The 14,888-nt window shown below is 38.9% G+C and overlaps 1 protein-coding gene across 1 annotated transcript in view; it reads right to left on the bottom strand.

The window, feature by feature from the left end:
- Nucleotides 1-14,888, bottom strand: part of LOC121370066 — an 86,498-nt gene that overhangs the window by 12,191 nt on the left and 59,419 nt on the right. Inside the window, exon 2 of the mRNA XM_041495167.1 lies at nt 9,837-10,068. Coding sequence (XP_041351101.1) covers nt 9,837-10,068 — 232 coding nt within the window. The remainder of the gene's footprint in view (nt 1-9,836; nt 10,069-14,888) is intronic.

Raw genomic sequence — 14,888 nt, 5'->3', positions numbered from 1 at the left:
GTTTGTCACATTCACTCCATTGTTAATAAGCTGGGGGGGGGGGGGGGGTAGTAATATGGGTACAGCATCACTTTTCATCGTGCTGTGTATTAATAATCATTTAAAGCAATTTATAATTTTGCTGTTTGAAACTTGTTAAAAAGTTTGAAAATAACTGTTGCGTCACTCAATCTGTTGCGCTTTTATCTCTTTCTTTCTTTCTTTTTTTCTTTTTTGTTTTCTTGCTAATCATTTAAAGCCATATGCACATGTTTTTTACTTCAAACTCGGCACAAATTTAAGAATTATAGATTCTTTACACTGTGCAGGCTAATAAAATGTGATATCTTGACATGTCAACGTGATCAACAAAACACTTTTTTTAAAAGTACGGTCATCGTCAGTTTGCTTATTGCTAATCATTTAAAGTGATATGCGACGCGATTTTTTCTCCCTTTTTTTTTCTTTATTCCTCTCTCTCTCTCTCTCTCTCTCTCTCTCTCTCTCTCTCTCTCTCTCTCTCTCTCTTCGGGTTTTTTTTTTTAATTACTTAATACAAAGTTATATATAAACCATTGACACCTTGCTCTAGTACTACAGTTATCACTTGCAGTAAAACTAAATGTCTATCGTATTCTAAATGGAAGTTATTTCGTACTCTTTATAACGTCGAAATATAAGGTAATCCATTTATGGCTTAACTTTATCGATGTAGGTTTTGCAAGGACAAATGCCTATCTAGACATAAAATCAAGTTTGTGGTACATTGTATTAGTACAAGAAAGCAAAGTCACATTTCTACGTCTTCTGAATATTATCGATTGTGGCAGGTATCACATAAATGTTGCTAACAGTTGGCCATACACTTTGATTCGTTCACCGAATTATATACTGAGGTTGCAATGTAACAAATCTGGAACTTCCTTGGTACGGTTAGAGGTAACGCAGTAACAGCCAAGTAAGAAAAGAAAGATGTACACGTTTAACCATAGCTCGGCACATTTTAAACTGTGGCTATTTGGTGTTATTTCGACACCTGGTGGAAAGGAAACCTTCCCTAAGTTCAGCCAGCGAACGTTTCTCTAAAGTTCGCGAACTATTTGATTGGTTCCCCGCGTGGCCATTTGGTTTAACGTGAAGCGGATAAACCAGTCTAGCGGACGTTTTTCTGCTCGGTCTGGCTGAACACAGCCCAGCTGTCTTCTACCCATAAATCAAAAGGTGATTTTTGTTTATATCCGCTTTCCTATAGATAGAACTGTACATACCATAGTCTCTGGTTGAGAAAAAGGTCCATTGATGGGGATCAATCCTGCAACATAGTGCACGGCAAGCGAATGCTCTTCTATTGAGCTACATTCCAACCCTAATAACAAGCGTTTTGCTATGAGTAGTAATAATACGTGATATTGTTTACGTGTGCAAATGCTGTTATTTATTGCCAATACATTATTAATGTATTATATTAATAGTACAGTTGTTATATGACAATAATGTAGCGTGCAATAAAAATGTAAAATCGCGACTTTCTGCAAATGAATGTTTCTAATAAAAACATCCTATAAATCTCTTAAATGAAAGATGCCGTACAGTTTTATACGTCTATTGACTGAGCGTGTTGACACACTGCTTATATCAGCTTTATTAGAGATGTTAACATTAGAGGAAATTGGTCTGGTTCAGTGGAACCTTGAATTGTTGGATATGTTCCATGATTTAACTTATATTCGCAAAACATTTAAAGACGCCTATGACCCTAGTTTCAGCCCGTGGATATGGACAATACGTTTGGTTAATCTACTAACCTGTAGCACATATGGATACAGATATAATAGATTCAAACAAGAGTATGTGATGTCAATGGGGGAATACCCTCTAAAATAGACGAGCTCGTCTCCATAACCGTTACTTCTCAGAGGTACGTGCGTTTTTAGAATTGTGAAAAACTAGGGTGTGTCACTTTAATTGCATGGACAACCGATAGCATGCTTTCTATACTTTATTCGAAACGTCTCTTTAATTGTTTGTAATCCAGTTAGGCCTATTGACACCGCAATGGGAACATGCAATCATTGTTATATTATTTGTGAAAAGCAGAAAAATGAATTATGACGAATACTTGAGATTTGCCGTCGTGTGCTACGTTCTCTGTACATAAATAGTTTGAGGTCACTGAATACATTCTTGTAAATTATGCAGAAACTCTCCAATAATCAACTTATCTACAGTGTGTCAGTATTTAATGTTTATTTGCGTTAACTAAACCGTGAGTGAGCAATCTGATGAGTTTAAGTATTTATTTAATCGTATGTGTTTCGTTTCATTCAGTATACTGCTGCAGGCATTTATTCATGAACGCGGGCAGGATTATCCCAGTCAGAAGGTAGAGCGCTCGCATGGGGCGCGGTGGGTCGCAGGTTCTGTATGGCATCAACTCTGCACGAACAGTTTCTTTATCACCTCTAACGCATCTTCGCTGTGGCTAATCGCAGTACATCTGTATGTGGCTTCATCAGTCTGAAAGTCTACGGTCTGCTTTGCGGTGTTGTTGGACCTAAAAGAAACATGTTATCGCAAATATCTCTGCATGATAGTCAGTGACCTAAAACTCCCACTTGATTGGATATGAAACAGACATCCGAGTATGTTCCAATAAGATAGTTGTGTAGTGTTTCGTGTCAAAAACGACAGCTAGATTCAGCAATGTCGGGCTGAAACAAGGGTTCTTATTAATAACGAAGATAAACGTACTTGGTCCTGTTACAACGAGTGGTATGTCTGTCTAAAACATAGTTTCTGGTTTGTGATTGTATGGTGCTTTAAGCATCTAGGCATGGGAAATTTCCACATGAGTGTATTATGATGAACTGCAAATGCATCTAGCACACCACAACCTCAAATTTTCAGACTCGTATCTGGACTTCAAGACTCTGTGTTAAACTTGTGTTCTAGACATAAGAATATCTAAAACACCTCGAATGTACAAATTAGAGTGTATTTTAAGCACAGAATGTATCGTACAATGTGGGTTTTTTAGAGTAATGTCCACCTGTAATCAACACTGGGCACAATTTTATCATAGATGGCAGCTCGCTAGGGAACACCTCGAAATCAATATATTAAGACCCGCGGAGTGTATGGAGGGGGTCATTGTCAGCGCGCTTTGGAAGTGAGAATGGGCAATGCCAGTGTTATGACCCGGTGCGAGAATCTGGAATTGTTAAGTGAGGTTTCGGGGCTAGCTCCCTGGAAACAATTTTAAATTGCAGGTGTGTCTAGTCTTCTGAGCACAAAAATAATAAAAACTGGTGGCATGGATCCCGCCCTCCCCGTTCTGTGTCTCCTGTATATACATGTATATATTTTTAATAAGTTTCTGTTGTGGGCCATCAAAGCGATTAACTTCTCACGGTAACCGCTCCACTTAGCCCAGTGCTCTTACATCTCGTCCTTATATACAGTAACAAGCATATTGTTCAAAGACTTCCAGCAGAATGAATGCCCCAGGGACCTATTACGTTGGCGCGCAAATCGGCGACCGGCGTCTTTAACCCGAACCCTGACATCACTAACTAAACGTAATTAGCCCAAAAATAACTCAGATGCAGAATTTTGACATTTAATAGACAGGAGAAAAGATAAATGTTTCTTCCTGCGTGTTCATTATCGTTACTTTTATCGCTTTGTTCGAGAATCAGTTCGTGTATTCCAGACGGGGTAAGTTGAATGTCGAAGACGGAAGATATTCCGAGTTGTGGTTTAATTGGAGTTTTGTCAGACCTCTCAGTGTTGTTATAGACGGAATGTCAAATAACTGCCGATCTGGTCTCTGGATTCGAGATAAAGCTTTTACAGATCAACCAGGTCCGTTTCTAGTCTGCTTGTCTGCTTTATTTATTTCACGATAAAATAAAACAATAATAATATTTTTGAAACATACGCTGGCTGCAAACAGTTCTATAAAGTATTCCTGATGTTTCTACAACACAGCCAGTAGTGTATGATTTAAGGATCAAAATATATTTTATATAGACAATAGCACATTCCACTGCTTTGATATACTAGTCGTAGGTCATTGATGGAAACCAGTTAGTATGTTGAGAGGAATCAATCGTACGACCAGATGCACTTCAGATCGAAACTCTACCAATGCATTAATAAATTCGGCTCTTGAAGTACTGACGGACTAGTTGTCATGTACCACGCTCATACGCCTTAACCAACTAAGCTAATGGGCGCTTAATTTCTGTGTCAGATATCCTGTGTCCAATGGAAAGTAACCTGTATCTAATGAACACTTGTAGTTTCCAGTAACACGTCAAACCCAAATAAGACACGCGCTCGTTTTATTGGTATCTGAGTACCCATATTAGCAGCATCTGCAACGTGGCTCTCGGAAGCTAACACCCACTAACAACTTTGTCGTGTTAAGTGATACTTGAGTGCCAGACACCAAATGTATATTAAAGAGAACCTGTCACCGGTTGTCATGCATTTAAGTACAGGTCCCCGCCATGCATGGCTGGTTATTGCTCAGACAATCCAAGAATATCATGATATGCACTTCCATTGTATTTTTATTGATCTATAAAAATAATAGAAGCCAGCAACACAAGCTGTAAAAGATCAGTCTTATGGTTTCCTTTTTTTATTAATTTAATGGTAATGCAATGCTGTTATAAGAGTTACACTTTTTGCGTGATTGGTAAAAATGGATGAATGAAATAGTTTAACGACATCCCAACGAAACATACATATCGGCCATTCGGTGTCATGTGTTTATACACAGCTTTCTATGCCTCTTAGCAAAAGTCATCAGACAGTCGAATTAAAGATAGCCGCAAGTGAATGCTATAAAACTGTGATGCCCTTTGAACCATAGTGGCAGAAACCTATTTTGGTGTCCATTTAGGTTGATTTTTGGCATGTTAAATACGATTTGAAACAATGTTGCTGGCAAATAAAAGTTTTTGTGGGGTAACATGTTGAAGGGCACTTCACATTAACAAAGTGCAAGCCGTTACTGCGTGGGAAGGGATAGTTTACCGTGTTAAGTACATACATTAGGACGTTAATGTGTTCGCATGCAATGACGTGAATGGTGGTATGGTAGTACGAGCAAACTGGATTCCACTTTTTTAGCCAGATTTTAAACATGGTCAGTGTCATCTTCAGTTATGTGTCGTGCTCGGCCAAGCGGAAAGACACGCGTGGGTCACACGATAAGCTGTGCTTTGTTTCTCTGTGATCTTAGATCATCGAGTTGCAATTATAATCCCAAGGGGATCAAAATGAATATTATGTCTTTTGTACGCATCGTGATATGATATCCACCACCAATATTGTTTTCTCTTGACTGTTAGTATTTCTGGTATTTTTAGGCAACATACACTGCTTGAATGTAAACATTCAGAAGCATTTGAGTCAAGTTGGAAATCTGAATCACTGACACTTCGAGAGGGTAAGCATCTGGGAAAATGTACCATAGACTTCAAAGAGGCTATGCCAAAACAAAATTACTCATGTCCCTCAGACAAGATAAAATATACCACGGTCTTTGATATTGTAGCCTTGGCAAGTTGTACGTATCTTCAAATAAATGGGGTGGCAGTATGACACGAATCAAGGCACAATAACAGAGGTCTCCTGGTAGACATTTTCCATCTATAAAGAGCACTTTTTGTATTAACTGTTCTATGTGTACAACTGCATTTCTTGCCCCCGCTCCTTACCCTTTCTCAGTAGGACCCTGAACTGAGAACGCCGAGAGGAGCTATCCAGCCACTCGTCACATGCCGTTTGCTACATACAACTTGATGATTCATAAAACAATATACGTACAGGTTTGTCAATCTTTGTTTATTTATCATACACTCCCCCCCCCCAGTACACACGCACGCACGCACGCACGCACACACACTTTCGTCGGCATATTGTTATAAACATATACGTAATGAATTAAAGGGACATTCCTGAGTTTGCTGCAATTTTTAAGATGTTATCGACTAACAGACTTTTTGACGACTGTAATTGCATATAAAATATATTTTTCTACATAAAATATTAGTGGCTGTATATTAAACGTGTTTCTGATCGTTCTAATATTTGTACTAGGTTAAATTTCATTTTATTTCCGAAAAAAGATTTGTTCGTACGTACGAAATTATTTGAAGACAAAATCCAGTTTGGGCTTCTTACAAATATTAAGACAACCAGAAACACATTGAATATACAGACGCTGGTATTCTAAACAAGAAAATATATTTAATATGTAAGTTTAATCGTAGAAGTATTTTATTAGTCGGAAACATCTTAAATACAGCAAACTCAGGAATGTCCCTTTAAAAGTAACACTATTCCTGTCCATACCTTTATAAGTATAACAGGTAAAATCTAACATATATGTATTGAGAGAGTTTTTGGGGATCGATCCTACGCTAAACCTCAGTTCTAAATCTGACTCGTTCTCTTACCGAGATTTTCGTTTGCTACGCTGTTGTCACCACGTACTCGTCCTCCCCAAAATCATTTCAACCTTGAACAGTTCTGTTTGTCTCTATTATGACATTCATGTGATCAAAGAATTACTATTATTAGAGGATCAAAATTACTACTATAGTACAAGCGGCCTAAGGGTGTCATTACCGAGCTCCATTTGGCTGAGCAAGTCTTTCACTACTCATGTATATACTCCCTCACAGAGGTCAATCGCATCACGTGGAATCTTTTAATAAATATGATATTTTAAAGCCAGACCAATACACGAGGTGCTGTAGAAAGGTTCACGAGCGATGGATATTTTTATTTTACTACATAATATTATGTTTCGTCACTGTAAGTTTGTTTTATGAACGAGTACTAAATTATATCCTTATATAATGTTTCTGAGGCTGTCCAAAACAGAGATGATTAGTCATAATGACAAAGGTATTTCGTTTGCTTGTATTATCGCCAATTAAAAACGGACCATGGTCCAAACACCCTTCCCCTTAGAAATAAAACAAACAAAAAACACAAGATTCTGGTGACCTTTTGTGTCATGTTTGTTTGTTTATTTATAGAGGACTATACGCAAGTTCTCACCACTATCTAACACAGATACCGTATCGGTCCAACTGGGGGGGGGGGGGGGGGGGGGGGGGATTTAGCTCAGTCGGCTGAGTACCCGCATGGTGTGCTTGCTTCGCAGAATCGAACCACCTTGGTGGATCCATTCATCTGATTGGGTTTTCTCGTTCTAACCAGTGCACCAAAACTGGTCAAATGCCACGACTGGTATATCAAAATCCGTGGTATGTCCTGTCATGTATGAGGAAAGTGCATATAAAATATCATTTCCTGCTAATGTAGCGGGTTTCCTCTGAAGACCCAAATTAATGTTTGAAATCCAATAGCCGTTGATTGATTAATCAATCAATCATCAATGTGTTCAAGGTTGTTGTTAAACAAAAGAAACTTTAACTTTGTTCAGTCCAATTCGGGCACGTCTTACTATGCAAAACGGTGTCAGTGGAAACAAATGATTGAAATAAAGTTACTGTATGACTAATAAAGGACTCCATTCCGACGTGCATATTGTGAGAGTCATTTCAGCATTAGCTGGGCTTACTCCAGGGACCTTAATGTTAGCTGGGCTTACTCCAGGGACCTTAATGTTAGCTGGGCTTACTCCAGGGACCTTGATGTTAGCTGGGCTTACTCCAGGGACCTTGATGTTAGCTGGGCTTACTCCAGGGACCTTGATGTTAGCTGGGCTTACTCCAGGGACCTTGATGTTAGCTGGGCTTACTCCAGGGACCTTGATGTTAGCTGGGCTTACTCCAGGGACCTTGATGTTAGCTGGGCTTACTCCAGGGACCTTGATGTTAGCTGGGCTTACTCCAGGGACCTTATTGTTAGCTGGGCTTACTCCAGGGACCTTGATGTTAGCTGGGCTTACTCCAGGGACCTTGATGTTAGCTGGGCTTACTCCAGGGACCTTGATGTTAGCTGGGCTTACTCCAGGGACCTTCATGTTAGCTGGGCTTACTCCAGGGACCTTAATGTTAGCTGGGCTTACTCCAGGGACCTTATTGTTAGCTGGGCTTACTCCAGGGACCTTGATGTTAGCTGGGCTTACTCCAGGGACCTTGATGTTAGCTGGGCTTACTCCAGGGACCTTGATGTTAGCTGGGCTTACTCCAGGGACCTTGATGTTAGCTGGGCTTACTCCAGGGACCTTGATGTTAGCTGGGCTTACTCCAGGGACCTTATTGTTAGCTGGGCTTACTCCAGGGACCTTGATGTTAGCTGGGCTTACTCCAGGGACCTTGATGTTAGCTGGGCTTACTCCAGGGACCTTAATGTTAGCTGGGCTTACTCCAGGGACCTTGATGTTAGCTGGGCTTACTCCAGGGACCTTAATGTTAGCTGGGCTTACTCCAGGGACCTTGATGTTAGCTGGGCTTACTCCAGGGACCTTATTGTTAGCTGGGCTTACTCCAGGGACCTTATTGTTAGCTGGGCTTACTCCAGGGACCTTGATGTTAGCTGGGCTTACTCCAGGGACCTTATTGTTAGCTGGGCTTACTCCAGGGACCTTATTGTTAGCTGGGCTTACTCCAGGGACCTTGATGTTAGCTGGGCTTACTCCAGGGACCTTAATGTTAGCTGGGCTTACTCCAGGGACCTTGATGTTAGCTGGGCTTACTCCAGGGACCTTGATGTTTCTACCATTATATTCCCCATCTCGGTCAAAAAATGTTCAATACTCAAATGTGTTTTAGATTAGGCTAACCTTTCTGCACTTTATTTCCAGCATATTCATTTCTTATTGCACATAATGGGTTTTAGAATATCCTTCTAACTGAAATCGTTTATATTGTTACCGACTAGATGTGTCGTACAAATATCGTAATCATCACTAGTGTCGTACAGAGGTCGTCGATATTATATCAACGAAACCTAACAGACCGGCTGTGATTTTGCAGGTTAAATGTTCTCTGTGCCGATAATAGGTCCAATGAACACACACACGTATACACATTCTCTCTCTCTCTCTCTCTCTCTCTCTCTCTCTCTCTCTCTCTCTCTCTCTCTCTCTCTCTCTCTCTCTCTCTCTCTCTCTGTTCTATGTGTCTGTATACGTGTACGTGCCTGTGTGTGTGTGTGTGTATGTGTGAGTAGGTGTATGTATGTGTGTGTGTGTGTGTGTGTACGTAGGTGTGTGTGCGTGTGTATGTGTGTGTATGTGTGTGTGTGTGTGTATGTGTGTGTTGTATGTGTCTGTATGTGTGTTATATGTGCATATGTGTGTGTGTATGTAGGGGTGTGTGTGTGTGTGTGTGTGTGTGTGTTTGCATTTGTGTGTATGTGTGTATGTGTCTGTGTCTGTGTCTGTGTGTTGTATGTGTCTGTATGGATAGTATATGTCTGTACCTGTGTGTGTGTGTGTGTGTGTGTGTGTATGTGTGTATGTGTATGTATGTATTTGTTTGTGTATGTGTGTCTGCGTGTATGTGTATGTGTGCATGTGTGTGTGCATGTGTGTGTGTTGTATGTGTGTGTACGTGTGTGTGTGTCTGTGTGTGTATGTGTATGTATGTGTGTCTGCGTGTGTGTGTGTATGTATGCGTGTGTGTGTGTGTTGTATGTGTGTGTGTGTGTACGTGCGTGTGTGTATGTCTGTGTATGTGTGTCTGTGTGTGTATGTCTGCGCGTGTGTGTGTCTGTATGTCTGCGTGTGTGTGTGTGTGTGTGTGTGTCTGTGTATGTGTGTCTGCGTGTGTGTGTATGTGTGTGTGTGTGTGTGTGTGTGTGTGTGTCTGTATGTATGTGTGTATATGTTGTATCTGTGCCTGCATGCGCTCTAGACGTACCCAGAAGTTCCTGTGACTGAACCCGTCGAATCTGATGTGAGACGAGCCGGTCTTCTTCAGGAATTCTGCGACGTACTCGTGGTTGTCGATGTTGCTGATGGCGTCGTCGAGGGTGGTCATCACGAGTGTGGCATGGTGCTCCAGCAGCTCGTTTTCGCGCAGCTCGTCCTCGTGGCCGATGTTCTTGAAGTTCTGGAACAACAGCTTCATGTCGAGGTTCGTCTTGAAGAATCTGAAACACATCTTCACAGAATTAGTCTTCTACCAGAAAGAAAATCACTATGAACATTTTAAAGCTGCTATTTCGAGGATGTTTTTGTTTTTGTTTTGTTCTGTTTTGGTGTGGGGTTTTTTTGTTTGGTTGTATTTTTTATTTTATTTTTTTGTTGGGTTGTTGTTGTTTTTTTGGGAGGGGTATTTTTTATTTAATAATTTATTGTCGTTCTTTAATGATCTATAGTCCGTCCCATCATTTAAAAAAATGTTTTTTGTAAATAATTTCAGTTTGGTTTGACATAAGAAGAAACGTAAAAGTGTTTTAGAAATAACACATAAATACTATGAATCGATTGAGAAATAAAATTTCATAGTATGAAAAAGTCGTTCCCTGTGGGACGGACTACATAGTAATCCACATAGTAACATTCATCTACATTCATTTGTTTTACCGTCCACATCATTCTTAAACATCCGTTTGTAACATGGTTAAAAGTTATTTTTTGTTTAAAGACACCACTAGAGCACGCTTATTTATTCATCGGTTATTGGATGTCAAACATTAGGTAATTCTAACATATAGTCTTAGAGAGGAAACCCGATACAATTTTGTTTCCATTAGATGCTATGATTATTTTATATGCACAAACAGACATAATAACAGAATAGCACATACCACGGTGGGGCAATAGCTGGAACAAGATATAGCCCAATGGGCCCACCGATGGGTATCGATCTTAGACCAGCCGCGCATCAGGCGAGCGTTTTACTACTGAGCACGTACAAGATGTTTACAGGCTTAGTCTTCCATCAGACAGGAAATCACTAATTAAAGCTGCTATTTCGAGGATATTGGGGGTTTTTTTTTAAATTATTATTTAATAATTCATTGCTGTTGTTTAATGATCTAGAGTAGGCTATATACCTATTAACAGGTCATCTATATTAATTTGTTTCCGCCGTCCCAACAAATTCTTTAGTATTGTGTCGTGCTCGCATCGGTCATACATATTTGACCCATTCATTTATCTTACAGACAGATCCTTCACCTCAATGTGAGCACTGTCAGTGTACTCTGACTGTGCGCCACATTTTGGTGGAGTGTAAGCATTTTAAAGAAACTCGAAAAGATATAGTTGTCCAACGTAATGTGATGGAATCATTTCGATTCCATTCAAAATTTGTTTTACAATTTTTACGTGATACTGACTTTTACTTTAAATTTTAATTTTATATATCTATGATATTTGTATTTTTTGCAGTTCTTTACACTGTATTTTTATTTGACTTATTTTACCATAGTTTGACACTCAATAGCCGATCTATTTTTTGTGCTGGGGTGTCGTTAAACATTCGTTCATTCATTCATTCATTCCCACCCAATTCTTAGACATCTTTGGCTGCGGTCATTAATTTCAGCATATAAACTAGGCCTATTATCTATTTTCACACTGAGAAGCGGGACGTTATTCTACTATTTTGTCTTACATAGTATTACCAAAAAATAAAAGCAAAAACATAAACAACAATAGCAAACAAATATAGGGGTTGTATGTATAGATTAGAATGAATTGTGGTGTTTTTCCAGAAATAAGAATAAGAGGAGCGAAGCGGAGCCCACCAACACTACAGTACATTGATTTATTAATCATCGGAAACCTGCCACATGTTCTCAATAGTAGCAAGGAATCTTTTATATGCATCATCCCACAGACAGGATTGCACATACCACGGCCTTTGATATACCAGTCATGGTGCACACGCTGGAACGAAAAATAGCCTAATGGACGGACCGACGGGTATCGATGCTAAACCGACCGTGCATCAGGCCAGCTCTTTATCACTGAACCACGTACCGCCCCATTGAACAGATGTTCACTGGCTTAGTCTGCCATCAGAAAGGAAATCACTAATTAAAGCTGCTATTTCGAAGAAATAGGGGGTTTTAAATATTGTTTAATAATTTATTGTTGTTATTTAATAACCTAGAATACGTCATACGCATTAATTTGTTTCACCATCCGACGCAATTATTCGACATCTTCAAAAGCTACTGTCGTTATTCTGCATCATGTAGACTACGCTATCTGTTTTAGTATTACAAAATGGGCACTTTGTCTACTGTTTTGTCTTACATTGTATTATTTATTTGTTTAACGACACTACTAATGCATATTAATTAAACATCGGTTGTTTTTGCTTTTTGTGTGGGTGTTTTTTATTTTTTATGTCAAATATTTGGTAGTTATGGCTCGTTATCTTCAGAAGAAACCTACATTTTTCCATAAGCAGCAAAATAATTTTTATGTGCAATTCTCCACATACAGGACAGTTCACACTACGGCCTTTGATATTCCATTTGTGGTGAACTGACTGGAACGAGAAGTAGCCCAATGAGTCTACCGACAGGGATCAATCAGACGGAAAACTGAGATATAGAAACGGAAATAAGTTCGGAAAACTCAATAAATGTAGTTCCGAATAGTTATATATTATTGCACACGTTCGGGATGCAACATAACAGAAGAAAAATATCTATTGTTAATTTAACCAGTTTCAATAGAAACCGTAAATATGCACATGAATTAAAATGTACAGATACTTTGGTGAGGGAGCAATTTCCTGAATCCGTACTAGAGTCGATGAAATATCTATGACCAGAATGGCAACTAAAAGATGGTGTTTGGAAGGAATCAATCCTGTTAAAATATACCTTTTAAAGGGACATTCCTGAGTTTGCTGCAATGTTTTAAGATGTTATCGACTATAAAATATTTCTACGATTAAACTTACATATTAAATATATTTTCTTGTTTAGAATATTAGTGGCTGTATAATAAACGTGTTTCTGATCGTTCTAATATTTGTACTAGGTTAATTTTCATTTTTTTTCCTAAAAAATATTTGTTCGTACGTACGAAATTATTTGAAGACAAAATCCAGTTTGGGCTTCTTACAAATATTAAGACAACCAGAAACTCATTGAGTATACAGATACAGATATTCTAAACAAGAAAATATGTTTAATATGTAAGTTTAATCGTAGAAATATTTTATTAGTCGGAAACATCTTACAATGCAGCAAACTCAGGAATGTCCCTTTAACTCTACATTGCTCATATGTGGCTAAAACTCCTACCTGCAACGTATCAACCGACATAAACGCCACGGATATAAATACTACCATCCCTCACACTTAAAGTGAATCAGAAACAATTGGGGGTCAAGCTGCTCGTTTCTGAGATAACGGGTAGCGTCTATGACTACCCTAGTTCCGCACAAAATTCGAGTACCTTTTTTTTACAGGTACCCCATACATGTTTCAAGCACAAGGCTACTTGACACATTGGTACTAGATGAAATAAAATTGCATATTGTTTTTACCCAGATGAAACTATTATTTTTTACAACCAACACACTCATATTTATTGTGGTGTTCACTTCTCTATCAAAAGTTGGGTGCACCTCGAACTTTGACCCAGCCGGAAGTTATTTGGTTTAGTACTACCTTTAACATTTGTACTTAGCTCTGTTTTCAGCAGTTTTATATTTACCGAAATAAGGTTTTATAATCTGGAAAGTGGCAGTCCTCTTAATAGCGAAGTAATGAAGTCATAAGCGATAGTTTTATAAGCACTATTTCACACAAAATCACGTATAAAGAGTCATTGATAGACCATCAAGAAGCACTAAATTTTGCAACTTGGTAGCTTGTTCTTATCTCGCGTAAGAAAATGTCCACATTAACCTTATAATTAGTTTTTTTTCCTTTTCTTCCATTTTGGTAACAAATTTACATTCATTCCGTTCGATTACACAAAGCCAGGGCCGTACCCTCCGGGGGGGGCATGGGGGGGCAGCTGCCCCCCCCCCCCCCCCCCGAGAATCTTGTCCTTTTTTTAATTTATATATATATCTCCAGTAATAGCATAGAAATGTCAGGGTTTAATTTGTATAGTGTTTAATTCCCTGTATTTGGTATGTCATACGCTCAGGTAATATTCTAGAGGTTATAATATGTTATACGGCTACAGGTCTATGACCGTCCATATTAAATAATAATACTGTATATCGAGACCAACGCGCTAAAAATAGAACAGGAAATGCATAACGGAAACCCTAATAGTTTGATATTTCGAGAATACAAAATCTAAAATGGCAATGTCCAATTCTCCAATTTCTGATGCGCCTAGCGCTAAGAAGGCAAAGAGATACACACAGCAAAGTGTATCGTCTTTTTTTCACAAATCAACAAGGTAAGTTGCTGTCAAGTCTTGAAAAATTACCATTTGCATTAATGTTGACACAATCGATGTCACGGACACGATGTGTTCAGTTGAATAATAAAATTAATACTGATTGTATATTGCATAATCATCTTAATAGACCCTACTACTACTGTCCCTACTATTATAAAATAATATAAAAGTGTTGGGTTTTTTTGTGTGTTTTTTTGTTGTTGTAATGAGGTGAGTTAATATAGCTGTATTCCTACAGAATCGTTTCCAGAAACAAAATGCGTGCACATAAGTTGCAGCAAGGCATGCGTTGTCAAAGCTGCGTTCACCGACACGTGTTCACGAACACTAAGGGACTGTCTAAAAATGTCATCACTTCTCCTTAAAGGAATAACCCTCTAATACTTTTCAACACCCCCTGCCCCATCCAAACTAATTTAGTCAGGGAAAAAGCAGGTGTTAAAATGTTTTGTGCCACAACACTTGTAGGACGAAACTGACAAGGTGTATCTTAAATGACAGACTCGGCAAATCTTGAAACAAATCGGAAACAGGACATTTACGTATATTTTGCCGAGACTAGTTTACGTGTAGTTCG

Source organism: Gigantopelta aegis, chromosome 4 (genome assembly GCF_016097555.1).
Source record: "Gigantopelta aegis isolate Gae_Host chromosome 4, Gae_host_genome, whole genome shotgun sequence".
NCBI classification, from domain to species: domain Eukaryota; kingdom Metazoa; phylum Mollusca; class Gastropoda; order Neomphalida; family Peltospiridae; genus Gigantopelta; species Gigantopelta aegis.
Note: the sequence above shows the minus strand (reverse complement) of the source record. Positions and strands in the feature narration are given on the sequence as shown.